Source organism: Hyaena hyaena, unplaced genomic scaffold (genome assembly GCF_003009895.1).
Source record: "Hyaena hyaena isolate Hyena2069 unplaced genomic scaffold, ASM300989v1 scaffold_345, whole genome shotgun sequence".
In the NCBI taxonomy this organism is placed as follows: Eukaryota; Metazoa; Chordata; class Mammalia; order Carnivora; family Hyaenidae; genus Hyaena; species Hyaena hyaena.
The window spans coordinates 1028079-1056055 of NW_024080976.1; the positions used below are offsets into that span (position 1 = coordinate 1028079).

At 37.4% G+C, this 27977-nt stretch overlaps 1 protein-coding gene across 5 annotated transcripts; it reads right to left on the reverse strand.

Moving 5' to 3' along the window:
• Positions 1 to 722: 722 nt before the first annotated feature.
• Positions 723 to 27720, reverse strand: ZNF382 (zinc finger protein 382). Of its 5 annotated transcripts, none has more exons than XM_039249708.1 (5): positions 27571 to 27720; positions 25296 to 25369; positions 22052 to 22136; positions 21685 to 21780; positions 723 to 2852 (listed from the first exon to the last, which is right to left on the reverse strand). In XM_039249708.1, exons 2-5 carry the CDS (start codon positions 25302 to 25304, stop codon positions 1429 to 1431), a joined length of 1614 nt encoding a protein of 537 aa, XP_039105639.1. In that variant the 5' UTR covers positions 25305 to 25369; positions 27571 to 27720; the 3' UTR covers positions 723 to 1428. The 5 variants fall into 5 exon arrangements, with proteins under 5 accessions (XP_039105639.1, XP_039105636.1, XP_039105640.1 ...); XM_039249705.1 differs by having other exon boundaries at positions 22052 to 22178; XM_039249709.1 differs by having other exon boundaries at positions 22052 to 22203.
• Between the last annotated feature and the right edge of the window lie 257 nt (positions 27721 to 27977).

Below are 27977 nucleotides of genomic sequence, written 5' to 3' on the forward strand. Positions count from 1 at the left end.
GTTAGACTTCTTTCATGGAAGCATTTTTTGCCAGTTTAGTTCCAAACTTCATCTGGTCTTTTTTAATATCCCTTTCTTTAGTATAAAATTTTTTATGTTGTAGAAGGAGTGAGCTATGACTAAAGCCATTCTTAGGACCATTTCATTTAAAGAGTTCCCATCCAATGTGAATTCCATGGTGTTGTGTATGATTTGAACTATGGCCACAAGCTTTTCCATATTCATGATTTTTATGCATCCAACAAGACATAGGCTATAGGTAAAAGCTATCTCTGTCCCCTTTACTGTACTCATAGGGGTTTTCTCCAGAAAAACTCTCTAATGCAAGAAAGCATGCTAGGAGCCTTCCTTGCCTTAGTATGACCTTTGGATTTCAAGTATGGCATTACTATGGCTAGAGGGAATCTCACATTTATTAGATTTGTTTGGTTTTATATTATTTTGGGCTGTGGCTAAAAGCCCTTGTAATGCATTATATTTGGCTTCTCAGTTTCCACATTTATAGTTTCCCTCTAGTATGAATTCTCTGGTTGGAACCATCACCATATTGCTAACATTAAGAGCTGTTTTCTTTCAGAGTGAATTATCTCATGCTGTGAAAGTTCTGAGTTGTTTGGTAGGATCTACCAAAGCTGACCAAACATCCATATGCTCCAAGACTCAGTAATCCCACCTGTATTATATACACATGAGAAATGACTATATGTACACCAAAAGACAAATATGTTCACAGAAGCATTATTTATTATAATCCTAAGCTGTAGACAATGGAAAAGTCCACCAGCAGTAGTTGGATAAATTGTGATTTAATCATGTGATGGAATTCTATATAGAATGGAAATAAATGAACTTCCTCCACATGCACTAATGATAAGTTTTAGAGACCTAATGAGGAGTGAAACAAGCCATATACAGAATACATGATGTATAATCCAATTTATATAAAGGCTCATAATATGCAAAACCCAATTTATAATGTTAGAAGTCAGAACTCTGGTAAAATTTGAGGAAGTAACAACTAATTTTTACTTCATATTTGCGATGAAAAATACAGTTCACACTTCCTTTCTTTTAAAACACTTCTGCTCACAGTATGGTCCATGGACCACTGCCAGAACTGTTTATTATGGGGTCACAAGAATATGTGTACTAAAATCGAAAATAAGCTATTTTACATGTTTGTAGCAACTCGGCAGAGGAAGTTTATGCTTGCTGAATCTAATAATAAAAAATGTAGGGTTGTATTTTCAATAACTTTTGTCATTAGTCATTCTTTTTGTGTTTTATAGGCTCACAAACAATATGTGAGTATAGTACCTTAAATAAATATGTTGTATAGTAAGTTAAAGTGTTATATACCATTATGCTTGCAAGCAGCATCATGTATAGAGCTTACTATTTAAGTTTCAACCAAAAAAGTCGTATCCTCTACTGAATTCCCATGGTTTCTACCTTGTGAGTTTTCTGATGTACAATGAGGTTTGACTTACAACTGAAGAACTTCCCACATTCTTTACATTGATATGGTTTCTCTCCTGTGTGAGTTTTCTGGTGGCGAATGAGGTTCGATTTCCTACTAAAGGCTTTCCCACACTGAGGACATCCATTGGATTTCTCTCCTGTGTGTATCCTCTGATGAACAGTGAGGATTGCCTTCTGGCGGAAGGACTTCCCACATTCATTACAAATATAGGGTTTTTCTCCTGTATGAATTCTTTGATGGAGAGTGAGGGTTGTCTTTTGGCAGAAGGACTTCCCACATTCATTGCAAATATAGGGTTTCTCTCCTGTGTGAGTTCTCTGATGTACAGTGAGGGTTGTCTTCTGGATAAATGCCTTCCCACATTCATTACATTGATATGGTTTCTCTCCTGTGTGAGTTCTCTGATGATCAATGAGGTAGGATTTCTTTCTAAAAGCACTTCCACACTGAGTACATTCATAGGCTTTCTCCCCTGTATGTGTTTTGTGATGTCTAGTGAGAGTTGCCTTCTGGCGGAAGGACTTCCCACAATCCATACAGATGTAGGGTTTCCCCTCTATATGTGTTTTCTCATGAAGAGTGAGGGCTGTCTTTTGGCGGAAGGCTTTTCCACATTGATTGCAAACATAAGGCTTCTCACCTGTGTGAATTCGTTGATGTTCAATGAGATATGACTTCCTTCTAAAGCTGTTCCCACAATAAGGACACTGAAAGGGTTTCTCTTCTGTTTGGGATCTCTGATGCATGATAAAAATGGACTTCCTGCAGAGGAACTTCCCATATTTGCTGTATGTGTGGGGTTTCTTCTCAATAAAAGTTTGTGAATGGACACTGAGATTTGACTTTTCAATTAAGGCTATTCCATCTTTATTATATTCAAGGGGTTTTTCTCCTCTATGAGCCCTAGTATGTGAAAATAACATTCCTTTCATAAGGAAGGATTTTTCACATTCATTATGATCTAATGATTGCTCTGGAGTTTGATCCTTCCGGTGTTGAATAAGCTCTTGTTTACCACTCACATTCCTTTCTGTTTGTTTATAGAGATTCACTGTAGTATGAATTTTCTCATTCTTAGTATTGAGGAATGATTTCTCCCATCCATTACTCTCACCAAACTTCTCTCTTCCGGGGCTTATATTTCTACTGAATAATTCTGAAATATTTTTTAAAACCTTTCCATCAGGCTTATATTCACATAGTGCTGTTTTTGAAATAATACGGTTCTTGCCTATAGTAAGAGTTTTCCCAAAAATATTACTTCTCTCCTTAATTAGTCTTTTGTGGTTGATGAATATGACTGATCTAGAATGCCTGTCTTGGTATTCTTTGAACTTCACTAAAACATCTTCAGCTTTCCCATCTTCTTCTAGAAAAGAATACAATAATACTGTAAGTCTTCACATAAATATTATGGATTGAAAGTATATACAAACAACCTATTGAGTGACTGTCTGCCTCACTATTGCAGTCTACAGAAAGGCCAAAATAAATTCCTCTTGGTAGGGAAAATTCATATGACAATAACTAAATCCTGCTACACTATTAAAATGTGGAAAAATTAGCATAATGAAAGAACACTCATGGGGCACCTGGGTAGCTAAGTTGGTTAAGCATCAAACTCTTGATTTTGGCTCGGGTGGTGATCTCACAGTTGTAAGTTGTCCACACTGGCAGTGGAGAGCCTGCTTGGGATTCTTTCTCTCTGTCCCTCCCCTGGCCTCCATACACACTCCCTTTCCTCAAAATAAACTTAAAAAAAAAAAAAAGAACACTCATATTTTTGGCATATTATAAATACAATACCCACATTGAGCAGGTGTAATAAACACAAGGAGAAGTAAACAGAAGACAAAGATTGATGAAAATGAGATTGTTATCAGAATGGGCAGATTCAGAAATAATGGGGGCGCCTGGGTGGCTCAGTCAGTTAAGGATCTGACTTTGGCTCAGGTCATGATCTCAGGTTCATGGGTTCGAGCCCCGCATTGGGCTCTGTGCTAATAGTTAGCTCAGAGCCTGAAGCCTGTTTCAGATTCTGTGTCTCCCTTTCTCTCTGACCCTCCCCTGATCATGCTGTCTCTCTCTCTCAGAAAAAAAAAAAAAAAAAAATAGAAGATTCAGAAATAATGGTGTGAGCTTATTAAGGGTACTAACCAGTAATCAAAGAAAATGTTCAGTTAGAGATGAAAGCCTAAATATTTATTACCTCATGTCTAAATAAGTGTTATAAAATACTTCCATTAGTTTCTTCCTCTCGCATTTAACCATCCATGGCAAATGACTTTTCTTTTTCTTTTCTTTTAAAAAAAATTTTTTTTTTAATATTTTATTTATTTCTAGGAGAGAGAGAGACAGCGTGAGCAGGGGAGGGTCAGAGAGAGAGGGAGTGACAGACTCCGAAACAGGCTCCAGGCTCTAAGCTGGCAGTCAGCACAGAGCCCGGTGCGGGGCTTGAACCCACGAACCGCAACATCATGACCTAAGCGCAAATCGGACGCTTAACCAACTAAGCCACCCAGGCGCCCTTCTTTTTCTTTTCTTTTTTTTTTTTTTTACATTTATTTATTTTTGAGAGACCGAGAGAGACAGAGCGCAAGTGGGGAAGGAGCACAGAGAGAATTAGACACAGAATCCGAAGTAGGCTCCAGGCTCTGAGCTGCCAGCATAGAGCCTGATGTGGGGCTCGAACTCACAAACCATGAGATCATGACCTGAGCCAAAGTCAGACGTTTAACTGACTGAGCCACCCAGCTGCCCTGCAAATGACTTTTCTCAAGCACTCATTTCCTAGTGTTGAGAGGAACACTGTTTTATAGCCTAGGCCCTAACTCTCCACACAACTTATTTTCTCTTAAAAGGGAAGACTTTGGGAAACATATTTCCATTAGGAATTGTAAAATAAACCAGAGGACAAAGCATACTTGAATGTGAATATAATCACTGATGTATTCTAACTACTACTACCAGAGCATTTATTCTTCCAGAGATGGTCAATAATTAAATTCTCCTGACCATCAATTCTAACTTTTCCTCCTTTCATTTGCTGAATTACTTTTTCAGTTTTTAGGAAGGATGGGTTCAAGTTTTCCTCCCAATGCAGTAACATACCTTAACTCCACTATTCCCTAAGGGGGTTATGAATGACTGGATTCTTCAACTGTATGCTTATAATGCTGACTTACTCTATCAATTTTCTTATAAACTTTTGTCTATATCTTATTATTGTTACCTTACTGCCACCAATGCCTAGTAGGGTAATTTTAAATATGGATTCATCTTACCCATGACTGGTGTCTTATTTACAATAACCCTTAACTGGTAACTGCCCAAGTATCAATCAAAAGGTAAATGGTAGGGGCGCCTGGGTGGCTTAGTCGGTTAAGCGTCCGACTTTTGCTTAGGTCATGATCTCGCAGTTTGTGGGTTCGAGCCCCGCGTTGGGCTCTGTGCTGACCACCAGCTCGGAGCCTGGAGCCTGTTTTAGTCTGTGACTCCCTCTCTCTCTGACCCTCCCCTGCACATGCTGTCTCTCTCTCTCTCTCCCAGAAATAAATAAAACATAAAAAAAAGGTAAATGGTAATATTGTGTCTTGTATGTATAAAATAGAATACTACTTAGCAATAAAAAGGAAAAACACCTAGTGATACACAATGACAAAAGAGATGAATCTCAAACATTTTTCAGAGTGAAAGCTTTATGCAAAAGAGCATATACTATACAATGCAATTTATGTGCAAATATAGAACACACTAAGACTAATCTGTATTAGTAAATGGAGTTACATCATCTTCCTGAGAACCTCAACCACCTTCAGGAACATGCTACTATCCAATTTATCCAAAAACTTTCATATATAATTACTATCCTTTAATGTCTAATTTGTCTGAAATTAGATTATAATTAGTCTGGACCAAACATTTAAAGAAATCTTTTGGGGTGCCTAGGTAGCTCAATTGGTTAAGCGTCCGACTTTGGCTCAGGTCATGATCTTAGAGTTCATGGGTTGGAGCCCTGAGTTAGGCTCTGTGCTGACAGCCAGCTCAGAGCCTGGAGCCTGTTTCGGATTCTGTATCTCCCTCTCTCTCTGACTCTCCCCTGCTCACGGTCTCTCTCTCTCCCTCTCTCTCAGAAATAAAACATTAAAAAAGTTTTTTAAAGAAATTTTTCAATAACCTGCTATTTTAATATGAATATTATGTGCAAAATACTCCATTTGATAATATTGCCTTGCCATCCAAAATTTATGCTCTTGGAAGTCAATATTTTATTGATTATTTTCTGAGTATACATTAACACATGATTATCTGAGATAAAGGGATGTGATCTTGGCATGTATATATATATATTTTTTAATGTTTTATTTATTTTTGAGAGAGAGATAGAGACAGCATGAGCAGGGGAGGGTCAGAGAGAGAGGGAGACACAGAATCTGAAGACTGGCTCCAGGCTCTGAGCTAGCTGTCAGCACAGAGCCCGATGCGGGGCTTGAACCCACTAACCTTGAGATCATGACCTGAGCTGAAGTTGGACGCTTAACCGACTGAGCCACCCAGGCGACCCCCTGGCATGTATATTAAAATAATTTATCATTAAATGATTTCTGAATGGATGAGAAAGATGTTTTCCTTGCATGGTATCAAAGATAGTTGGGTAACTACTGAATATCTAGCCTCTGTTACAAGCTACAGTAAGGAAAAGTAAATGAGAGAAACTTACTTGAGGGAGTTGTTAATCATATGGGGAAAGAAGTTTGATCATACCAGAGGATGTGTCTGTTTATAGTTTACATACATAAGTAGAATAGGAATACAGCAAAAAAGGAATTGACATGGTCTGGAGTAGTCAAGGAACATCTCATAGAGGAAGTGAAACTTGATCTTTTAGCTGAATGATATGTAGTATTATATAGTAAAGAATATAGCCTTGCCCAATGACATTTGCCTTTGGCTTCTGGCAGGTAATCTCTAAGCCCTTGGGATATGTATTTGTTTGCCTGAGAATCTTTGGCCAGCCAGAAAGTAACAATGTAATTTAGGGTGAGATATTTGAGCCACACCAACATTGTGATTTGGGGCGGGGCTTTTAGATCACACAGTATTAGCTGGACTTCTTAAGGGGCTGAAAACTGAGATGGGCTACATGTATAGTTAATCATGACTATGTGATGGAGCCCCAGTATAAACTCAGGACAATGGGCTCAGGTAAAGCTTCCCTGGTTGGCAATATTCTGTATGTATTGTCACACCAGCAAGGTAACGCTGTCTGTGACTCCACAGAGGTCTACCAGAAGCTTCATGTTTGGTATTTTCCTGGACTCTGCCCTTTATGTTTGGCTGATTCTAATCTGTATTTTTTTCATCTGTGATAAACCATAACTGTGGGTACTACAGCTTTTAGTAAGATCTGTGAGTCTTTATAGCATATTGTTTATATTAGCAGTATCTTGGGGACCCCCAATCTTACAGTTGGTGTCAGAAGTGAGGGTGGTCTTGTGTGTACTACTGTACCCTCTAACTTTGTAGTTGGATAACTTTGCAAGTGTCTATATGGGTATATAGCAGCTGTCATATAATGAAGAGTCCAGTTGTGAGGAATGAAATCAATTATATGGAGTACATCTGGGAGACTAGAACAAAGAGAGATGAGCAAGAGTTCTCAGTCACAGAGAGAAATAAATTTGGAATGATCAGATGGGATATTCCTCTATCAGCTCTTGAAAAAGAAGGGATTTAAATTTCATGTAATAAGTGATATCTTTTTGGCATATTGACAATATAAACTGAAAGAACTGGGTAAAAATAATGGCAAATCCAAATAGTAATTAAAGCAGTTACTGAAGTAATATGTTCTCACTTTGGAAGAGGTCAGTAGCAAATGAGGATATGAGAGATATAAAGATATTTCACTTTGTGAAATAACACAAATTGTGGAGAGATCAAGTATAGCAGAGATGATGGAATCAACCTGATACTACTAGAGGCTAACTATGGGGAAAAAAGGATATAGAAATAAATAAGGATAAGGTAAACATACGGGCTATTATTTATGATATGTCAATAACCAAAAGGATGAGATAACTGATTGCTGTATTGAAAATATACACTGGAGTTCAGGTGGGAGAAGTGGGCTGAAAATTTGTATTTGAAAGTATTTTATTCACATAAAACAAGAAAGTCACAACTTGAAAATGGATCAGATTATTATAGCTGACAGGACTTTTACAAAGGGAAGAACTGAGGATTAAGAAAGATCCTTTAAGGATACCAACGAGAGACCACTGAAATAAAATCCATTTCTTTAACAAATATTTATTTTCCCAGGCAATAAGGGGTAAGAAAAGCAATGAAGATGTGAAAAACACTTGGGAAATATGTTAAGAATGAGTTAGTGTTTTTCAACCAAATCAAGGTGGGTAGGTATCAGGAATCTGAGTACTGTGATATGGAATACAGAGACTTATTGGAATCAAATTTATTGAAAAGAAGTGATACTAAATTATCACCTAGGTCCAAGGCATATTGATTTTGAATTTGATGGCAGGTGTCATGGTGAGAATAGGATGTGAACCTAAGAACAAGAAACAGTTAAGACATTGCACAGGGGCGAAAAAGGAAAGAATATGAAAACTAAGAGGAAGATAAATATTGACAATGATTTCTCTTTTTATTTTGTGGATAGATTTAAGAATGCCTATAAATAGGAGACTAAACAAAAGGAAAAGGACTGAAATGTTAAAGACATGAAAAACAAGAAGAAAGGCCTAAACCATCAGTTCCCAAAGTGTGAAATGGATCTTAGTACATGAGAGCCTTATGCAGGAGGGTATGGGGAGGTAGTTCACAAAATCAAAACTATTTTTGTTAATAATAACAACCTTGTCTTTTAAAGGCGGGTTTCTCATTTGTACTTAATGGAATTTTAATTTATGAAGGTGGCTGAGTGATGAAATAAGCTAATCCCATTAAAAGGAGATTTACACCACATTTTCTGAGAGGACGGGACACACCATGCCTTGTAGGGCCACATGAACGAGGAGCAAGCTTAGTCAGGACACAGAAAGGAGAGAGGGGAATGCCTATGACAGAGCCTTTTTTGGGACTTGCTTGCATGGGAAAGGCAAGGCAGGGCAGGAGAAATAGTTTAGGATTGGCTTTTTAGAGTTAGTGTTGGAGGCTATAGGTCTGTAGTTGTATGGTACCTAGCCCTGGGTGATTCAGGGCACAGGAAATGTTGGCTTGGTGTGTGAGAGTTATATAAACCGGGTGGTTGAAGGTATGGACTTGGGATTGGTTGGTTTTTATATGAAATGTAGGCTCACCAACAGGTGGTTTACTGTCTCTATGAATCAGCCAGCTCTAGGAGGGACAATCTCTCCCCAGTCAGCAAGGCCCTCTGAAATTGTTAAAATATCATAAAGCATAGAAGATAAAAATGATTGATACAGTGAGTAAAATGCAGGCACATCAATATAACACTGGCAACAATCTAAAATAGTAACTATATTTCTAATTCATAGGAAAAAAGTTTCATGTAAGGCTGTTCTTGATACAGCAGGAAAATAAATCATTAATTTTATTAGATCTCCACCCTTGAGTATACATATTTTCAATATTCTGTGCGACGATTCAAGAAGTATACATAAGGCACTTCTGTTGCATATCAAATTATATTTTGTAAGGAAAAGTGCTGGTGTAATTATTTGATCTGAGAACTGAAAACAGGGGCCCATCCCTGCCATCCCACCATATCCAAAAAAAGAATGTTCCTGTGAAATCTTTCATAGGCTGAGATGGCATAAAGTGAAGAAGCAATTACCATTAATTTATACGGGAAAACTTTTAAGTGTTTCCAGATCCAAAAAATAACCTTTCTTTGGCTTTTCTGACACATCTTGCTAATGGCTGTGCAAAACAAATTGAGATAAAGCACAGATGCACATAGACACAGTTCAAAGCTATGATAGCTTGATGCTGTGATGCTAAGTGCAATTCCTGGGAAGGAGTTTGGCAGTGCCTCTATAGCTAGCTCACTGCAAAACAAGCACTGAAAGCTGGTTTGATTTTCACCTCTTTTTGTAAAGGCAAAAATCCTTTTTGGATTTCTTTTGGTTAGTGAAAACAGGTACTAACGGATGTCTTTAGTAAAAACAAAGTGGCATAACACAAACTTTCAAAAAGCAGAGGATATCTTTGTGGAACAGCATTTTTATGGGAGTACAACTGACTATTATTCAGATGTGGATACATGGTAGACATTTTCTTGAACAATGTGAACCTGTCAATTCAAGGAAAAACATCTGCCAATATTTGTTACAATGATAAAATCTAACCTTTCAAGTAAAGGCTGTTATGTTGGAAAGCTTGTATTTGCTACTGTGAGCTTGTAAGCTTCCCAACAGACTTTTCTGATGACATTGGTGATGATATTAGCACATGTGGGCTTTCAGTTTTTTTCAATTAATATTGCATATGAGAATATGTCAAATTTTGGAAAATATTCTATGTCACTGAACTATTACTTTCCAAATGACTAATACATAATATAAAAAAATGCATGGGTAAAATATACATTTAAATAGACCACTGGATTTTATGTAACAGTCTAAAAAGTTTCATTATTATAGTTTCAGATTCTATATTGCAACTAGCTATTTAGGAACTTCCAATTGTTACATTTGGGTGTAGTATAAATGAAGAATATCTATGACAATCAAAGAAGGCTTTTTAAATATTTTCTTTCAAACTACATATAATGCATGAAGGAAGGGTTTCTTCATTCTTCCCAAATAAAACAACAATTTGGAACAAATGGAATGCAGAATCAGATGTGAAAATCAGCTGTTTATTAAGCAAGATATTAAATAAATTTTAATTATGTAACAACTCCACTTCTGTCAGTATCTTTTTTGGAAAATAGTTATTTTTTGTAAAAATATGATTTTATATCAACATGCAATAAGTTTATTATTTTTATATTGTATTAAAATGAATTAATAAATGAATGGTGAAAAATATTTAATTTTCTAATAGGGCACATACACATATGCACAAAATTCTTTTAATTCTTAATAATTTAAAAATATTAACAAGTCCCAAGACTAAAAAGTTTGAGAAACTGCTCAACTAGACATCCAGATTCTGGTAATGGCAAAGAAGTTTATACCAAAACAACCTTCCAGCTCATATGATAAATTATGGGCCGGCTATAAAAGACCAATTTGTTTTTGAAAGCACCTCTAAGGAGTGATCAAAAAGAGACAGAAACTTAAGTGAATATAATATTTGAAAAGAAAGAAACCACATTGCATACGATCTACATTTATCCAGGTTTTCCACTGTGGGTCCTGGTAGTTTGCAGCACACAGGGGATAGATTTCTGGGAGAAAGCAGGAGTCATCCTGTGCAGAAAAATCTGAGATCAAGTTTAGGGTTACTAGAGTGGCTGTAAATTGAGGACAAAATCTGAGAATGGAGGAGTCATTCTGAGAATGGAGAAGTCATAAAAGGAGAGCCCTAAAGATAGTAGAAACACCTCCTCAAAACCTTGGTTAACTGCATCTTCAGGACAAGACTGCAAGAAGCACAAAGGGAGAAGAAAGCTGGAGTACTGAAAGAACTGATTACATATTTCAGCAGTTGTTATAGCTTCAGAAAAACAGGGGTTTTTTAAAATGTTTTTTTTTTTAATTTATTTTGAGAGACAAAGCAGGAGCAGGGAAGGAACAGAGAGAGGAGAGCTGAATCTGCAGCAGGCTCCAGGCTCTGAGCCCAATGCAGGGCTCAAACCCAAGAACCGTGAGATGGTGACCTAAGCTGAAGTCGGATGCTCACCCGAATGAGTCACCCAGGCACCTCTGGAAAAACAGTTTTTAATTCTGGTCCTGTGTCAAGTCTGAGGAACCTGGTGAGAGGAACCTTTGATTTTTATACTAAAACCCCAGAATGACCGTCTATAAGACCAAAGGCTGCATCCCAGGACTAAAAGAAACACCACAAAGCTAATGGCAAAACTGAAACTGAAGTAGAAATCATCTAAAAAACTTAAAAGCAATCTTAAAAAGGAATCAACATAAGCCACCAGTAACTTGACTGCCTTCGAAGTGAAATCTCAACAATCTTCAGAGAAAGAAAAAGAATCCAGTGTCTTTACAACATATTATCTATAAGGTTTTCCTGAGAAGAAACAGGAAAATGTGATGAATAGAGAAGATAAAAACCAGTTAATAGAATCAAACTGATACATGTCCCCTATGTTGAAATTACAAGATAAGGAATTTAAAATAACTATGATAAATATGTTTACAAAATTTCTAAGAAAAGATAGAAATATGGGTGAAGAGATGGAGAGGTCAGGAGAGATAAGGATATGCAAATTTTAAAAATCTCTTAACTTAAATACAAAATTCATTGGATGGGTTTAACAGCATAGAACATAGAGAATGAAGAATCAGCAAAGTAGAAGTCTGGTTAACAGAAATTACCTGAATCATAAAATTGTTTTAACTCTTTAAAAAACTCTACAGAAGATAGGTTAAAATTATTTAAAAATATAATCAAGAACAGAGCAGAAGAATAATTATTATAGAAATACTGGCCAAAATTTCTTCAAATTTGCTCTAAAACAAGAACTCTGTGAATGTGCTAAATTCACTTATTAGTTCTAATAGTTCTTTTTAGATTCCTCAGGATTTATTATATACACAAGCATGTCATATACAAATGGAGATATCCCCCCCTTTTTTTAACTGTTCTCTAATTGGTAGCCTTTTAGCTTCTTTTTCTTGCCTTTCTTGTACTAACTTGATCTAGTACAATGTTTAATAGAAGCAGTGATAGTGGGTATCTTTTCTGGTTTTGACCTTAGAAGAAAAGCATTCAGGCTTTCTACACTGCGTGTGAAATTGGCTATAAGATTTTCAAAGACAATCATTATGAAGTTGAAAAAATTCCCTTTGATTGCTAATCTGGTCTAAGGTTTTTATAACAGTAACTGAATATAATTATTTCCCCATGTCTATTGATGCTTCTTAAATTTTTTTTCTAGTTACGTTAAGTGGCAGCTTAGATCCTTGGTTTTAGACCCCTTTTCACTTTTACATGGTGAATTACATAGATTTTTTTTTAATTTTTTTAATGTTTTATTTATTTCTAGGAGAGAGAGAGAGAGAGAGAGACAGCGTGAGCAGGGGAGGATCAGAGAGAGAGGGAGTCACAGACTCTGAAACAGGCTCCAGGCTCTGAGCTGGCAGTCAGCACAGAGCCCGACGCGGGGCTCGAACCCATGAACTGCAAGATCATGACCTAAGCGAAAGTCGGATGCTTAACCGACTAAGCCACCCAGGCGCCCCTTACATAGATTGATTTTTGAATACCAAATCACCTTTGCTTTCCTGGGATAAGCTCTTTTTGGGTTTTATCCTTTTAAAATATTGCTAGATTCTGTTTTATAATGTTTTATTATAGATTTTTTTCTAGCTTCATGAAGGATGTTGGTGTTTAGTTTTTTATTTTTATAGTGCCTTTGGTTGTTGATAATGCTGGCCTTATAAAATGAGTTGGGAAGTGTTCTCTCCTACTCTGTTTATTGACATAAGATTGTTCGTATATTCCCTAATTGTCCTTTTAATGTCTGTAGGATCTGTAGTGATGCAGCCTCTGTAATTTTTTGTTTGTTTATTTTTGAGAGAGAGAGAGAGAGTCAGAGCATGAGCAGGGGAGGGGCAAAGAGAAACAGAGACACAGAATCCAAAGCAAGTTCCAGGCTCTGAGCTGTCAACACAGAGCCCAACGCAGGGCTTGAACTTATGAACTATGAGATCATGACCTGAGCAGAAGTTGGATATTTAACCAACTGAGCCACCCAGGCACTCCACAGCCTCTGTAATTTTTAATATTAGTGACTTGTGTCTTCTATTTTTTATTAGTACATATAGCTATGGTTTATTTTATCAATTATTTTAATGAATTAGCTTTTGGCTTCACTCATTTTCTCTATTGTACCTCTATTATGTATTTCACTGATTTTTGCTTTAGTATTTATTTTTTCCATTTTACTAGCTTTTTTTAAGTTTATTTAAGTAATCTCTGCACCTAACATGGGGCTTGAACTAGTAACCCAGAGATCAAGAGTTACAAGCTCTTCTGAATGAGCCAGCCAGGCGCCCCTTCTTTTACTAACTTTTGAGTTTAATTTCTTTTTCTAGCTACTTAGGGTGACAGATCCTGGATATAAATGCATTAAAAAATAATTAAAAAAAAAAAAAGGGGGCCACCTGGGTGGCTCAGTTGGTTGAATGCCTGACTCTTAATCTCGGCTCAGGTCATGACCTCACCGTTTGTGAGTTCCAGCCCCACACTGGGCTCTCTGCTGTGGGCATGCAGCCCGCTTGAGATCCTCTGTCTCCCCCTCTCTCTCTGTCCCTCACTTGTTCTCTCTCTCTCTCAAAAATAAATAAACATTAAAAAAGTATAAGAAATGTTAAGGAGGGCACTTGTGGGGATGAGCACTGGGTGTTATGTGGAAACTAATTTGACAATAAACTATTTGTAAAAAAAAAATAAATTAAAAAGTATAAAAAATATTAATGCTACTTTATTTTTTTTAATGTTTTATTTATTTATTTCTAGGAGAGAGAGAGACAGACAGCATGAGCAGGGGAGGGTCAGAGAGAGAGGGAGTCACAGACTCTGAAACAGGCTCCAGGCTCTGAGCTGGCAGTCAGCACAGAGCCCGACGCGGGGCTCGAACCCACGAACCGCGAGATCATGACCTGAGTGAAAGTCGGACGCTCAACCGACTAAGCCACCCGGGCGCCCCTGTTAATGCTACTTTAGATACATCCCACAAATTTTGATATTTTGCTTTAATTATCATTCAGTTCAAAATATTTTCCAATTTACTTTAGGATTTCTTCTCTGAATCATAGGGTATTTGGAAATGTAGTGATTAATTTTCTAATATTTGGGAAATTTAGAGATACGGTGTTTTTTAAATGAAGTATAGTTGACACACAACGTTATATTAATGAATTATAGTTGACCCTTGAACAATGTGAGGTTGGTGCACCAACCCTCTCACACAGTTGAAAATCCATAAATAACATCTGACCCCAAAAACTTAACTGCCAACAGCCTACTCCTGACCTGAAGCCTAATAACATAAAGTCAGCACATATTTTATATGTCATATGTATTATGTACTGTATTCTTACAATAAAGTAAGCTAGAGAAAAGAAAATGTTAAGAAAATCATAAGGAAAATATATTTAAAGTACAGAACTGTACTTATTTTAAAAATCCATGTATTAAGTGGACCTGCTTAATTCAAACCTGTGTTTTTCAACACTCATATGTAATTTTGTTGTGGTGAGAATCCATATTATGATGTCCGTTCTTTTCAATTTGTTGATACTTGTTTTATAATCCAGCATATAGGGTCTATCTAGGTGACTGTTCCATGTAAAATATTCTATAAAGATGAACTAGAGGGGCACCTAGGTGGCTCAGTTGGTTAAGCATCTGACTTCAGTTCAGGTTATGATCTCACTGTCTGTGAGCCCCAGGTTGGGCTCTGTAGCTCAGAGCCTGGAGCTGCTTAAGATACTATGTTTCCCTCTCTCTCTCTGCTCCTCTCCTGCTCTGTCTCTCTCTCAAAAATAAACATAAAAATAAAATAAAAATGAGGCACCTGGGTGACTCAGTCAGTTAGGTGTCCAACTTTGGCTCAGGTAATGATCTCGTGGTTTGTGAGTTTGAACCCTGTGTCCAGCTCTGTGCTGACATCTCAGAGCCTGGAGCCTGCTTTGGATTCTGTGTCTCCCTCTCTCTCTGCCTCTCCCCCACTAATGCTCTGTCTCTCTCTGTCTCAAAAATAAATAAAACATTAAAAAAAGATGAACTAGATACAAATGATTGATAGTGTTTTCAAGCATTCCATATCTTTATTTTCTTTGTTCTCTCAATTACTGAGGAAGGGGTGTTTATATCTCAAGCTGTAATTATAATGCTCTTTCCAGTTCTGTCAGTTTTGTTTCATGTATTTCATGCATTCTCAATGGGGGTTTCTCCCAAGGGAGCAAAATTATTCTGGAGAAGTGAAAAAAAGTTTTTCAGATGTTATAATCATTTGTGGCCCTCCAAACAGGCACAGAACATAGAGTATTAAAATTTAATGGGGGCAATTAGAAAAAAAGTCTAAAAAGACTCTTTAGGGAGTGATAATGATCAGAAGCTGAGAAACACTAATGTATTTTGAAGCTCTGTTAGGATTGTTATGACTTCTGATGAAGTGTTTCTCTTTATCACCATAATATTCTGTGTTCTGAAATCTACTTGGATGTATAGCCACTCCCATTTTGTTATGCTTAGTGTTTGCATGTGTAACAGAGTCTCATTCCATATTTGAAATCTTAACTGCTGACAACTTCCTAGACCCACCCCTCTTTTTTCTCCTCTTGCCCCACACCTGGGCAAGCCAATAGGAGAGCTTGCATGTTCTTTCTGTTGGTGCTGGCAGGAAGTTTAAACTATGCAATCACTAACCCACATATAGAACCCTTACCTGACCTACCCCCCAACCACAATAAACACAAAAGCCAGACGCTCCCCCTTGCACTCTCAAGCCATTTTAGGACCAGTCTGGGAACCTTCCTTGTTCTCCCCAAAACGCCTCATTAAATTTTGTCAGATTACAATCTTGACATGAAGTCAAATTTTAGGTGAGTGGGGTAGGGTGTTGATCTCATCCTCATATGGGGCAACCATAGACAATATGATATATATTTTTTCTTTTTATGTTTCACCTTCCTGTGTCTTTTAATTTTTAAACTACATATCACATAATTAGGTCTTCCTTTTCACTTCAGATATTAAATAGTCATTTTTAGGTATTTCATTTGGTTATTTCTACTTTTGCTATCTTGCCTTGTTATATTCATTTCCACTTTACATCTTTGATGATATTGATGCTAAAATGGCCGTTTAGCATCCCTATATGCAAATTCCAACACCTCTACCCTTTTTAGGTCTGATTTTATTGACCTAGTTTTGTTTTGTTTTGTTTTCTACAGACTGATTTTTCCCCCTCGTCTATAGGTTCTATTTTCCTACTTCTTCATGGTTTAATAATGTTTGGTTATTTGATATTTCATATGTTTAATAATATTTCATTAGACATTAGGTATTATCAATTTAATGTTGTTGAGTTTGAGATATGGTTATATTTTCATGAAGAGTATTGTTCTTTAAATGGCATTCTGTGGCAGCCATAGAGTTGCACTACTAGGATCTCCCTTCAGAAAAGAACTTGCCATTGATGTGCAAGAAGTGTAGTTACCTGACAGCCTGCAGTTGTTAGCATCTTCAGGATGCTCTTCAGGTGATGAATTAAACCACAGTTTCCCCAGGAAGTGCCCATCCAAAGACTGTATACTGAGGGGGCACTAGAGGCTGGCTATTTCTCTCCATTGGGGACTCCTCAGATGGACAGTCTTTGGGGGTGCCTGGGTGGCTTAGTCGGTTAAGCGTCTGACTTTCGCTTAGGTCATGATCTCGCAGTTCGTGGGTTCGAGCCCCGCGTCGGGCTCTGTGCTGACTGCCAGCTCAGAGCCTGGAGCCTGTTTCAGTCTGTGACTCCCTCTCTCTCTGACCCTCCCCTGCTCACGCTGTCTCTCTCTCTCTCTCCTAGAAATAAATAAAAAAAAATTTAAAAAAATTAAAAAAAAAATAAAAAGATGGACAGTCTTTGGTTCAGTCCAGCTAGGTTGGCTGAGACTTTGTCAAGTCTGCACAATGGTCTGAGGCTCTCCCTGTCCAACCCTGTTAGCCTCTCCACCTTTCCTTCCATAGGTACCAGATCTATAACATGATCTAATGGTTTTCTATATTTAATCTTACTTTCTCCTCCTTTATCTTCCATAGATGTACTTCTAGGAAATCTATTACATTCCTAACTCTATCTCAGCATCTCCATCCTAGAGGACCCAAGAGACACATAGCAATTATTTTTGGATTGGTTTAATTCTTTTGATACTTTGGTTTAAGCTTTTTTATGGCAAATCTTACAATTGTCTTTTATGGAAAATCTTAACCTATGCCTAATCTAACCCCATTTCTTAGGTGTGGCCTTTCTATGCCTATGCCTAATCTAACCCCTATGCCTAATCTCACCCCATTTGTTAGGTGTGGTGTCTAATGTCCTATGTATCAACAAGTTCTCTCCATTATGACTAGAGGGAAATAAAATGATTCTTGGTGCAGAAGGCTATGGCAATTGTTCATCTTACAACACCATGGTATTTCCCTTATAATACGTCTTTGTTTAGTCTCCCAGGGTTTCACCTATACACCTGCAGACTTATATTCAGCCAAAGACTCAAAAAGAACCTTTTCCAGATTTGGGAAACTCTTTTTCTGCATAGCTCACTTCTTTTGGGCAGTATGTCCTGGAAATTTTAGCAACCTCAATCTCCTTGAATGTCAATGTCAGTCGCCTCAAGTCAGTAAAATTGTCAGGTTCTTTTTGGATTCCTCTCTCTGTACTGCAGCCTGGAAGTTGCCTTCAGATGAAAGCCTGGAATGAGGTAGGGCTCATCTCATTTGTTTTTCTTCTCTCAGGAATTCAGGCCTGTGCTGCCTGTTGTTCAATATCTGAAAATAGTTTTGTCCAGTTTTCTTGTTGTTTCCTGTAGTAGTGTAATTCCAGACTCTGTTACTTGCTCAGGGCTGGAAGCAGAAGTCTTGAATTATAAAAATGCAGACCCAAATGGCTTAATAATGATTTTTATGAAACATTTAAGGAAGCAGTAAGACCAACATAACAAAAACTCTATAGGAAAATAGATGAAGAAGGAACACCCTGTTTGTTTGATATTTCTGACACAATTCTGATTTTTTCAAGGACATTACAAGAAAACTACAGACCACTATCCTTGGTAAAATCATGCATAAAAACTTACTAAAAAAGTAACAAACCAATTTTAGTAATCTAGAAGAAGGATAATACATGTTGTCCAAACGTGGTTCATCCCAAGAATCCAAATTTAATTTTGTTTAAAATTTAAATTATTTAATGTAACACACATAGTAACAGATTAAAGGAGAAACATCATATGATCATCTTAACAGATCCAGATAAAGCATGTTAAAGTTAACATTCATAATTAAACTCATCAAAAACTAGGAAAAGAACTTCCAGAATTTAATAAAGAACACTTATGAAAAGCCTACAGTTAATATTAGGATGAAGAATGAAATAATAAATGTCTTCCTTCTAAATTTAGTGAACTGATAAGAAGCTTATTCTCACCACTTCTGTTCAACATTGTACTGTAGATCCTAGTCAGTACAACAGAGTAAGAAAAAGAAATGAAAACCACAAAGTATACAAATGTAGAAGTAAGTATCTTTTTTCTAGAAGACATATTTTGTATGTAAAAAACGAAAGGAATATACTAAAACAAAGAACAATAACAACAATAAAACTTAAGTAATAAGTAGAATACAATACAATAAGTATGCAAAATCAATATATAAAGATCAATTAGAGATGCATATATTAACAACATGGAAAAAGAAATTTCAAATATCCTACTATTTACAATGGCATTAAAATATTAAAAGATTAGATATAATGAAACATGTATAAGACATCTATACTAAAAATAATAAAACTGCTTACAAGAAGAGAAACTAACTAAAATAGAAAAATATAATATAGACGTGGACTGGAAGACTCAATATTGCTAAGATGTTAGTTCTCACCAATAAAAATTCCATTACCTTTGTTTTAAAGAATCAAGAAATTGATTCTAAAATGTATTTGAAAAAGAAAATGACCTAGAATAGCCAAAAGAATTCTTTTAAAAGAATAGTTAGAAGACTTACTATGGCTTCAAGACTTATTAGAAAGTTTCAACAATCAAAGACCAGGTAGAATTGGCAGCAAGACTTTAAAAGATAGCAAAGGAAAGAACAGTCTAAAAATAGGCAGACACAAATACAATCAATTTTTGATAAGATCACCAGAGCAATTTAATTCAATGTAGCACCTGATGGGAGAAACTGTTATCTATATGAAAGAAAACAGACCCTCAATCCTTACCTCACAACATAAACCAAACTTAACATGAGATAGGCCATAGAATTAATAAAAATAGCAAAACATTCATAACATTTTTAGAAGGAAAGACAGAAACTATCATCACAACTTAGTCGATCTCAAATATTTGAGAGGTCAACAAAGTAAGTATAAAAGAAAATAATGATACACTGGGTTTCATCAGAGTGAAAAGTGTGTGCTTATTAAAAGAAGAGACCTGAGGAAATATTCACCATACATATATCAAACAAAAGACTTCTATCCAGAATATGTAAAAAATTCCTACTACTCAAGGAAAAAATATACTACCCCATAAAAATGGGTAAAACATCTGAATAGGTACTTCTGAAGAAGATATAAAAAACATTTGAAAAAGTTCTCAACATCATTGGCCATAAGAGATATCTAAATTAAAACAGCAAAGATATACCACTATACCCTTCAGTCTGACCAAAATAAAAATACTGATAACATCAAATGCAGAAGAGAATGTGGAACAATCAAAATTCTCATACATTTTTGGTAGAAGCTTAAAATGGTACAGTAACTTTCAAAAACTGGCAGTTTCTAAAAAAGTAAAATATACACTTGCCTAATGAATGAGTGATACCACCTGCTACATGTTTACTGAGGAAAAATAAAAACATATCCACAAAAAGATGTTTACAAGAATGTTCACAGTAGCTTTATTCATAACAGTCCCAAACTGGAACATTTCAAATATCTATGAACAGGAGACATATAAACAAACTGGTATATTCATACAACTGAATACTATTCTGCAATTAAAATAAACTACTTATTTATGCAAAAACATCTATGTATCTCTCACACATTAAGCTGAGTTAAAGAAAGTAGATATGAAAAAGGTCTAGGGTAGACAAAACTATGCTGGTAGAAATCATAAGTGTGACTGCCCTAGTGGGAGGGGGTGACTTGGAAGAGACCTGAAGAAACTTAATGGGTTAATGGAAATGTACTTTATATTGCGTGTGACATACATAGGTTTATGTTTCTGTAAGAACTCAAAGGAATTCACAGTTAAGATCTCCATGTACATTATACATACAAAGCATGGAGTAGATTCTTGGTAAGGAAATAGCAGTCTCTAAAAACATAAGGCAAACAAGGAAAGAACTTACAGGAGGAGTGATATTCAAAACCAGAATTTAGATTTTAGACACACTGAAGTCAGTCATGTATAGGCATGTCAAAGATCTCAGGCCTTTAAAAACAGATCCCCAATAAGATGGCTACTATTAAAAAACCCCCAAAAACCCAAACAGAAAATAACAGGTATTGGTGAGGATGTGGAGAAACTGGAGCCCTTGTGCACTGTTATTGGGAATGTAAAATGGTGTAGCCACTATGGAAATCAGTATGGCAGTTCCTTAAAACATTAAACAGAATTACTGTATATTCTAGCAATTCTACTTTTGTTTAAAATGCTTTTTTAATGTTTTTTAAAAAATACTTTTTAAAGATGTTTTGTTTAAAATCATTTTTTATAACTAAAAAAGCTGAAAGCAAAGGTTCAAATAGATATTTGTACATTCATGTTCATAGCGTAGCAGCATTGTTTACAGTTGCCAAAAGGTAGAAGTAACTCAAGTGTCCATTGGATAAACAAAAAAATAATATATACAATGGAATATTTCAGCCTTAAAAAGAAAGGAGATTCTGATATACTACAACATGGGTAGAACTTGAGGACATTATGTTAAATGAAAAAAGCTAACCACCAAAAGGACAAATACCACATGTGTGACTCCACTTATATGAGGTACCTATAAGTAGTTAAGTTCATAGAAACAGAAGTAGAAAGGTGGTTGCCAGCAGCTAGGGGGAGAAGGTAATGGGGAATTATTGTTTAATGAGTACCAAGTTTCAGTTCTACAAGATGAAAAGAGTTCTGGAGATGGATGGTGGAGATAGTTGCACAATGTCAACGTATTTAGTGCCACTGAACTATAGCTTAAAAATGTTTAAGATAATAAGTTTTAAATCATGTGTATTTTGCCACAGTTAAAAAAAAAATCCTTAAAAACATTCAAAGGTGTTAACTACCTGAGCCCACTGGATTTTATCTGTACAGACTCACCAAGGTAGCTCTGACTTGGAAAAATTCTCTCTGTTGTCCATAGTTCTTCTCCTTGTTCCAACTTGCGGATCATATCGGGCTTAGTCATGTGAAACCCTGAGAATAAAAAGTGAGCTTGGTCTAAGCTGCTTGGGCTTCAAAATCATTGAAGGAAAATAAATATATACCTCTAAGGTGACAGACAAGGTACACATTAACATCTTAGCAAAGTTAATACCTTGTACTAGACAAGTGAGGACATAATCACACTATCTGTTAACGAAAAGGGATTTATCGCCTCTGATCTCTGAAATTCAAGGCTCCATATGTTTCAATAATTCTTGAAAGGACATGTATGTCATTGAAAGATTCAAAGAATTTTGCTTACCAACAGAGATGAGATGGCAATAGTTTTCCAACATGACATCCCTGTAGAGGGTCTTCTGAGCAGGATCCAGCTGCTGCCACTCCTCCTGGGTGAAGTCTACAGTCACATCCTTGAATGACACTGATCCCTGCAAGGGCAGACTCTAGTTCATCCTAAAGTGATTGGAACTAGTGAGAACTAGATATTGGAGACCATGTTCAGTGGTCAGACTGATTTTCTTATTTGTATTGTAGAAAATTCTCTCTGATAATACAGTCTATATTTACTTACTATCTCATGGTAAAATATATATAAGATCATACTATTTGCCTTGAATGCGACTGGTTGCTTGGTGGACCAAAATGAATAAAGCCCTGGCCTTGCTCATGAGAAGTTAAGCGAGAGGCATACATACAAATACATACACCAAACAGATATTACAGATGTGATGACAGAAATATATATAAGGGAAAGTGCTACAAAGTGAAGAAAAATTCCATTTTGTATACCAAGGCTTCACTGAGGACATCAAAATTTTGTACTCATAATGAATTTGTTTTGTACAGGGCACCAGCTTTTAAAATTCATGGGGAGAGGAAAACCAATTAGTAAGTTGAGGAAACAGCAAAAGGTACAACATGTTAAGAGTCTTTGACGTCTAAGAAGAAAAAGATATATGGAGTTAGGCAGTGGGCATGTTTATGGAATAATACTGGATTTTTTCTGGGGCACGTGGCTGGCTAAGTCAGAGGAGTGTGTGACTCTTGGTCTCAGGGTCATGAGTTCAAGCCCTACTTTGGGTTTAGAAAGTACTTAAATAAAAATAAAGTAACTGTAAAAAATACTGAGGGCTGGGGCGCCTGGGTGGCTTAGTCGGTTAAGCGTCAGACTTTCGCTTAGGTCATGATCTCGCGGTTCGTGGGTTTGAGCCCCGCGTCGGGCTCTGTGCTGACTGCCAGCTCAGAGCCTGGAGCCTGTTTCAGTCTGTGACTCCCTCTTTCTCTGACCCTCCCCTGCTCACGTTGTCTCTCTCTCTCTCCTAGAAATAAATAAAAAACATTAAAAAAAAATAAAAATAAAAAATACTGAGGGCTGATGGTAGGGGAGGGGGTTAGGGAGGTGATGGGCATGGAGGAGGGCACTTGTTGGGATGAGCACTGGTGTTATATGGAAACCAACTTGACAATAAACTATGAAAGAAAAAAACTGGATTTTCCCCTACAGACTAGGGGTCTTAAAAATGTACTGAGCACATTCCTAACATATTTATATTTATTTATAAATCATCAGTCAGCATTAATTGTAATCCACATCTACTCTTGAATGTAATTGGTTGGTATTTTCCTCCCTTTAATTATACTGTCTTATACACTCCTTGTAATCCATACCCCACTTTGCTTGGTCTGCTGCTTTTGGAGTATGAAGAAACGTTAACCAGCACATATGTTATCTAATAAAATTTGTACTTCAGAGGCATTACTCTTGAAGACTGAGAAGGCTTGAGGTGTGTTAGGTGGGAAGGCAATTAAGTAACCATTTTAGAGATTTCCTAGATTAAGGTGGTATTAGTTGTCTATCGAGGGGAAAACTGCTTAGTACATAAGGGGTTGCAACAAAATTGGTCATAAATTGGTTGTAGAGGAGAAAAAAGAGGCATAGCTCTCATTACATGCATAGGCAAGTGGTGAGGTGCTGAGCCTAGGAAATGGAAAACAGAAGAGAGAATAAGCTAGACCAGAGGAGGTAATGAGGTAGGCCTTGGAAATGTACTTGAAGTATCTATGGGACATTTGGGTGGTCATAACTTTTGGAGATTGGATATATGGTTCTGACACTGGATAGAGGTCTAGGATGAAGAGAGGTTTTGAGAGTCACTAGAATTAGATCAGTGTAACCTTTATGTGGATCTGTGCACAAAGAAAAAGAGTAAAGAGAAGAGAACGGGTTACCATCTGGGGAAAACCAATATTTTGAAGATGGGTAGATGAGGAATTTTCTGAAAGACCTAAAAACAGGAAAAAGTACCGCCTTTGATTCAAAGTAGAATATTACTTTTTTTTAAGTTTTTTTTATTTTTTTGAGAGGGAAAGTGTATGCATACGTGAGTGTGAGCTGGGCAGGGGCTGGTAAATATGAAGAGACAGAATCCCAAGCCGGCTCTGTGCCTGGGGCTTAATCTCACAAACCAAACCATAACCAAACCTGAGCTGAAACTAAAAGTCACAGAGTTAACTGACTGAGCTATTTAGGTGTCCCTCAAAGTAGAATATTTCAAGAATGGACTAGCGTATGCATTTCATTCTCCTCCACTCCCATATCAAAAATTAGAAGAAACTAAAAAGATAAAATCATTGAAATACTGGAAAGGTTTTCATTGGCAGGCCACAGTTTGTAGGAACTGTATAAAATAGGAGGATTAGAGAGGGGAGAATGCGAAAATCTCAGGTTTTAAAAAAATGTTTATTTATTATTTATTTTGAGAGAGACAGAGCATGAGAGTGAGGGCAGGGGAAGGGGCAGAGGGAGAGGAAAGAGAATATCCCAAGCAGGCTCTATGCAACATGGGGCTTGATCTCATGATCTCATGAGCCCAAATCAAGAGTCAGACGCTTAACCGACTGAGCTACCCATGTGCACCCAAAATCTCAGTTTTCTGTACAAGCTTATAAGCAAATCTCTATCTTAGAAATCTCACAAAACATCTTACCACAAACTAATAATGTCATTTACCAACTCTCCCTCCCCTTGTATCATTGCAAAACCTAGGTCAGTAGTGATGATCAAGATTTTTCCATGTCTGCTCTTTGATCCCTCATCACTTAGATTTCAAATCATGTCTAGATAAGATAGATTCATTAAAGTAATATTTCCCTTTTAAATCAAAAGAATACATCTGTTCAAGCAGTACTTTTGTGAGAAGACTAAGAAAGGAGATGATTAATGATATATTAAGTTAATATGTAAACACTGGCTACAACTAGAAGGTACATGTGGGGAAGGCTTACATTTATATGGTTGGAATAAGAAAAACTGGGAACAGTGCTGCAACTAGGTAGGATGAGTGAGGAACACAGGGTGCCAAATTTAGGGATGCACAGGCCCTGAGAATACTCCTTACATTTTGCACCTCGGCCACTTGCTTGCCCTACTGGAGACCAGTTTCACCAAAGCAAATGCCAACATCCAGGAAATTTAAGGCTCAGGAAACCATGTTCATATAACCTGAAAACAACTTATTTCATAAAGAGAGGAAACATCATCTCACCTGAGGCATGGCTTTGAGATTTGCAAGAGATGAACCTTCTCTTTTGAGCCCTTCTTATGGAAAAGGGAAGAATCCTGAGAAGGCAGAGATGGGAGGATACAAAGAGCCATGTGAAACCATATTTGACTTAGACCTCCCAGAAAATTCAGTTAAATCTGTATCACTTTTCACTGGTTCAGCTCACTCTCATGTATCCACGATGGAGATTAGTAGGGAAAAGGACAAATCTTGCTCCCTCACCACCAGAAACCTAGTCTCTTCATGAGTTAGAAAGGATATACGTGATCTGTTGTAGTTGGAGAGGGGGAACATTGTGCTTTTCCCTTTGCAGCTCTACCTTCCACTTCCCATGGAAGACAGCTTTATCATCTATTTCCAAATAGTTCTTCATGGACTTTCTACCAATTTACACTGTTACTATTAGCACATGAAAATACCCCCCCACACCCTGATGAATGCAATTAACATTTTTAATGCAATACAATTGCAAATGCAATACATTTTTAATCTCTCCCTATCAGATATATATTGTAGTTGTAGTTTACACATTTATTATGAGAGAATAAGCTCCTTTTACTTCTTTTCTGTGATGGCATCTTCTTATATAGTATGTCTATTTTTCGTGTGTGTTTTTATTTCCTAATTGGTTGATATTATCATCTTTTATTTAGAAAATTGGCTATTTTAAATTGCAAATAACTTTCTTAGTTGTTTATATGACTATTAAAGTGTTTTTACCTTGTGAAGATTTTTTTCTTGTATGTTTTCTTGTTTAGCAATATTACACATTGTATAATCCATATTTTTTCAATGGATGTAAAATGCCATCTCTATCATATATTACATATCCCTATATGCTTTAGAATATCTGGATATTAATTTCCTCTACTTACTCTTTACTGATTCACCAGTATCATACTACTTAATAAGCAGAATTACTGAAAATTCACTTATTTATTACTTACTGATAGCTAATTTAAGTATTAACTATTGAACAACACTTTTTAGTAGTACAAGTATGGAACTAGGAAAGACATTAATCTTTCCACTCCTCGGTAGTCTTCCTAGGGAGAGGATGATACCGTGCTGAATGAAGTCCGGAGTACTGACTGCTACAGTGAATATTTTAATTAGCAGACTATTTTAACCACTATAATGAGACTGGCCTTGTCGTTAAAAGTATACCAAATACTTTTTCTTATCTTGGAATGCCTGAAGAAGCTGCTGACCCTACCACTGATTTCATCCAGAAGCTGGAAACCGCCCTCATATACCAGTGTTGAAGTGTTAGTTATGGGCAAAAATTGTTTTATTCCTGCTTGCTATTCACGGAACACTATTAATTTCAACACATTGGTTTTAGTTTGTATACTGTTTCCCTGTAATGAATTTTGCCACCTGGGAAATGAAATCTTACCTCTTCCTCTCCGATACGTATAGCTCTATTTGCTAAATTGCTACTGAGTTACAATTTTGGAGGCAGGTTTAATGACCACTATTCAGATAATCAAATACTAAAAACCCAACTAGACAGGGGTCATGAAAAGTTTCTCAATCACAAAAACATCACATATAATAACAGTAGGTTGCAAACACATGCATAGTTACATTCAATCAAACTTACTTCAGAAAACCACCATCACCATCTCACAGTACCCATCTGTCATTTACAACCTCAGACAGCACATTACATAATTCCAGGCAAAGTCACAAAATCACTTTCGCCTCTCCATAGTCACCTACAGCCTCAAACACGCTCACACCTAGTCTAAAATTAGACGCGTAAGTAAAAAATCCCAGGCGGCAACAGGACTCCGTGCACTTTTCACACACAATCGGTCGCAGCATCTCAGGAGTAGCAGGTACCCCAACGCAGCAGGATGAGCACAGGCGGCCGCCTCAATTCGGTGTACACACACACACACACACACACACACACACACACACCCCGCCCGCTGTATGAGGCCCCGCTCCCAGCGACAGAGCTTCCTTGGGGTCAAAACAGACAACCCTCCCCCCCCCGCGCGGAGCTCGCTCCAGGTCAAACTCGATTGTCACCCTCAGGGTCACGCCCACGGACCACGCCCGAGGCCCCGCTCTCACAGATCCTAGTGTCTGGTTACCGTGGGCTTGGCTCCAGTTCCCTCCTCAGAATTACCAGGCCCAGCTTGGACTTCCGGTTTCCTCCCTGGCCTCCCCACCCGGACTCGCTCCCTAGTTTGCCCTCTCGGCCGGAGCTCTGGGTTCCCGCCTCCTCAGAGCCCCTAGGACCTACCAGCCTCACCCCGGGCCAAGGATCAGTCGTCTGCGCCTGCGCACTCCCGAGTGGGCTGGAGCTCCCAGGAGTCTACGGGGCGACGCGCTGGTAACCTAGCTGTCCCAGCTACCGGCTCTGCTGTGTGTTTATGTCAACGTCCGCGCTATTCCAGAGTGGACTGCGGGGAGTTTGTGAACATGGTCCTCTGGTTCATTTTTCTCTAGGCTTGCAGTCACCGTTTTCCTTGTGGTGAGTTGAAGTGACACGGGTCTGGGTGCGGGAGCAGCTCCCTGCAGGAGGCCCGGAGTTTCCCAGGAGCGTATCGGACAGGTGGAGGCAGGAACGTCAGGCCTGTATGTGGAAGGTGATTGTGAGCGTGTGTGCGATTGTGTGCCAGCGCCACTGTGGGCTGTGATCATGAGTGT

Coding starts and splice junctions, on each gene's coding strand:
- ZNF382 (XM_039249705.1), bottom strand. Junction 21,781..22,051: donor TTGCCATCTCATCTCTGTTG/GTAAGCAAAATT, acceptor TTTTATTCTCAG/GGTTTCACATGACTAAGCCC. Junction 2,853..21,684: donor TCCAAGTCAGAGCTACCTTG/GTGAGTCTGTAC, acceptor ATTCTTTTCTAG/AAGAAGATGGGAAAGCTGAA.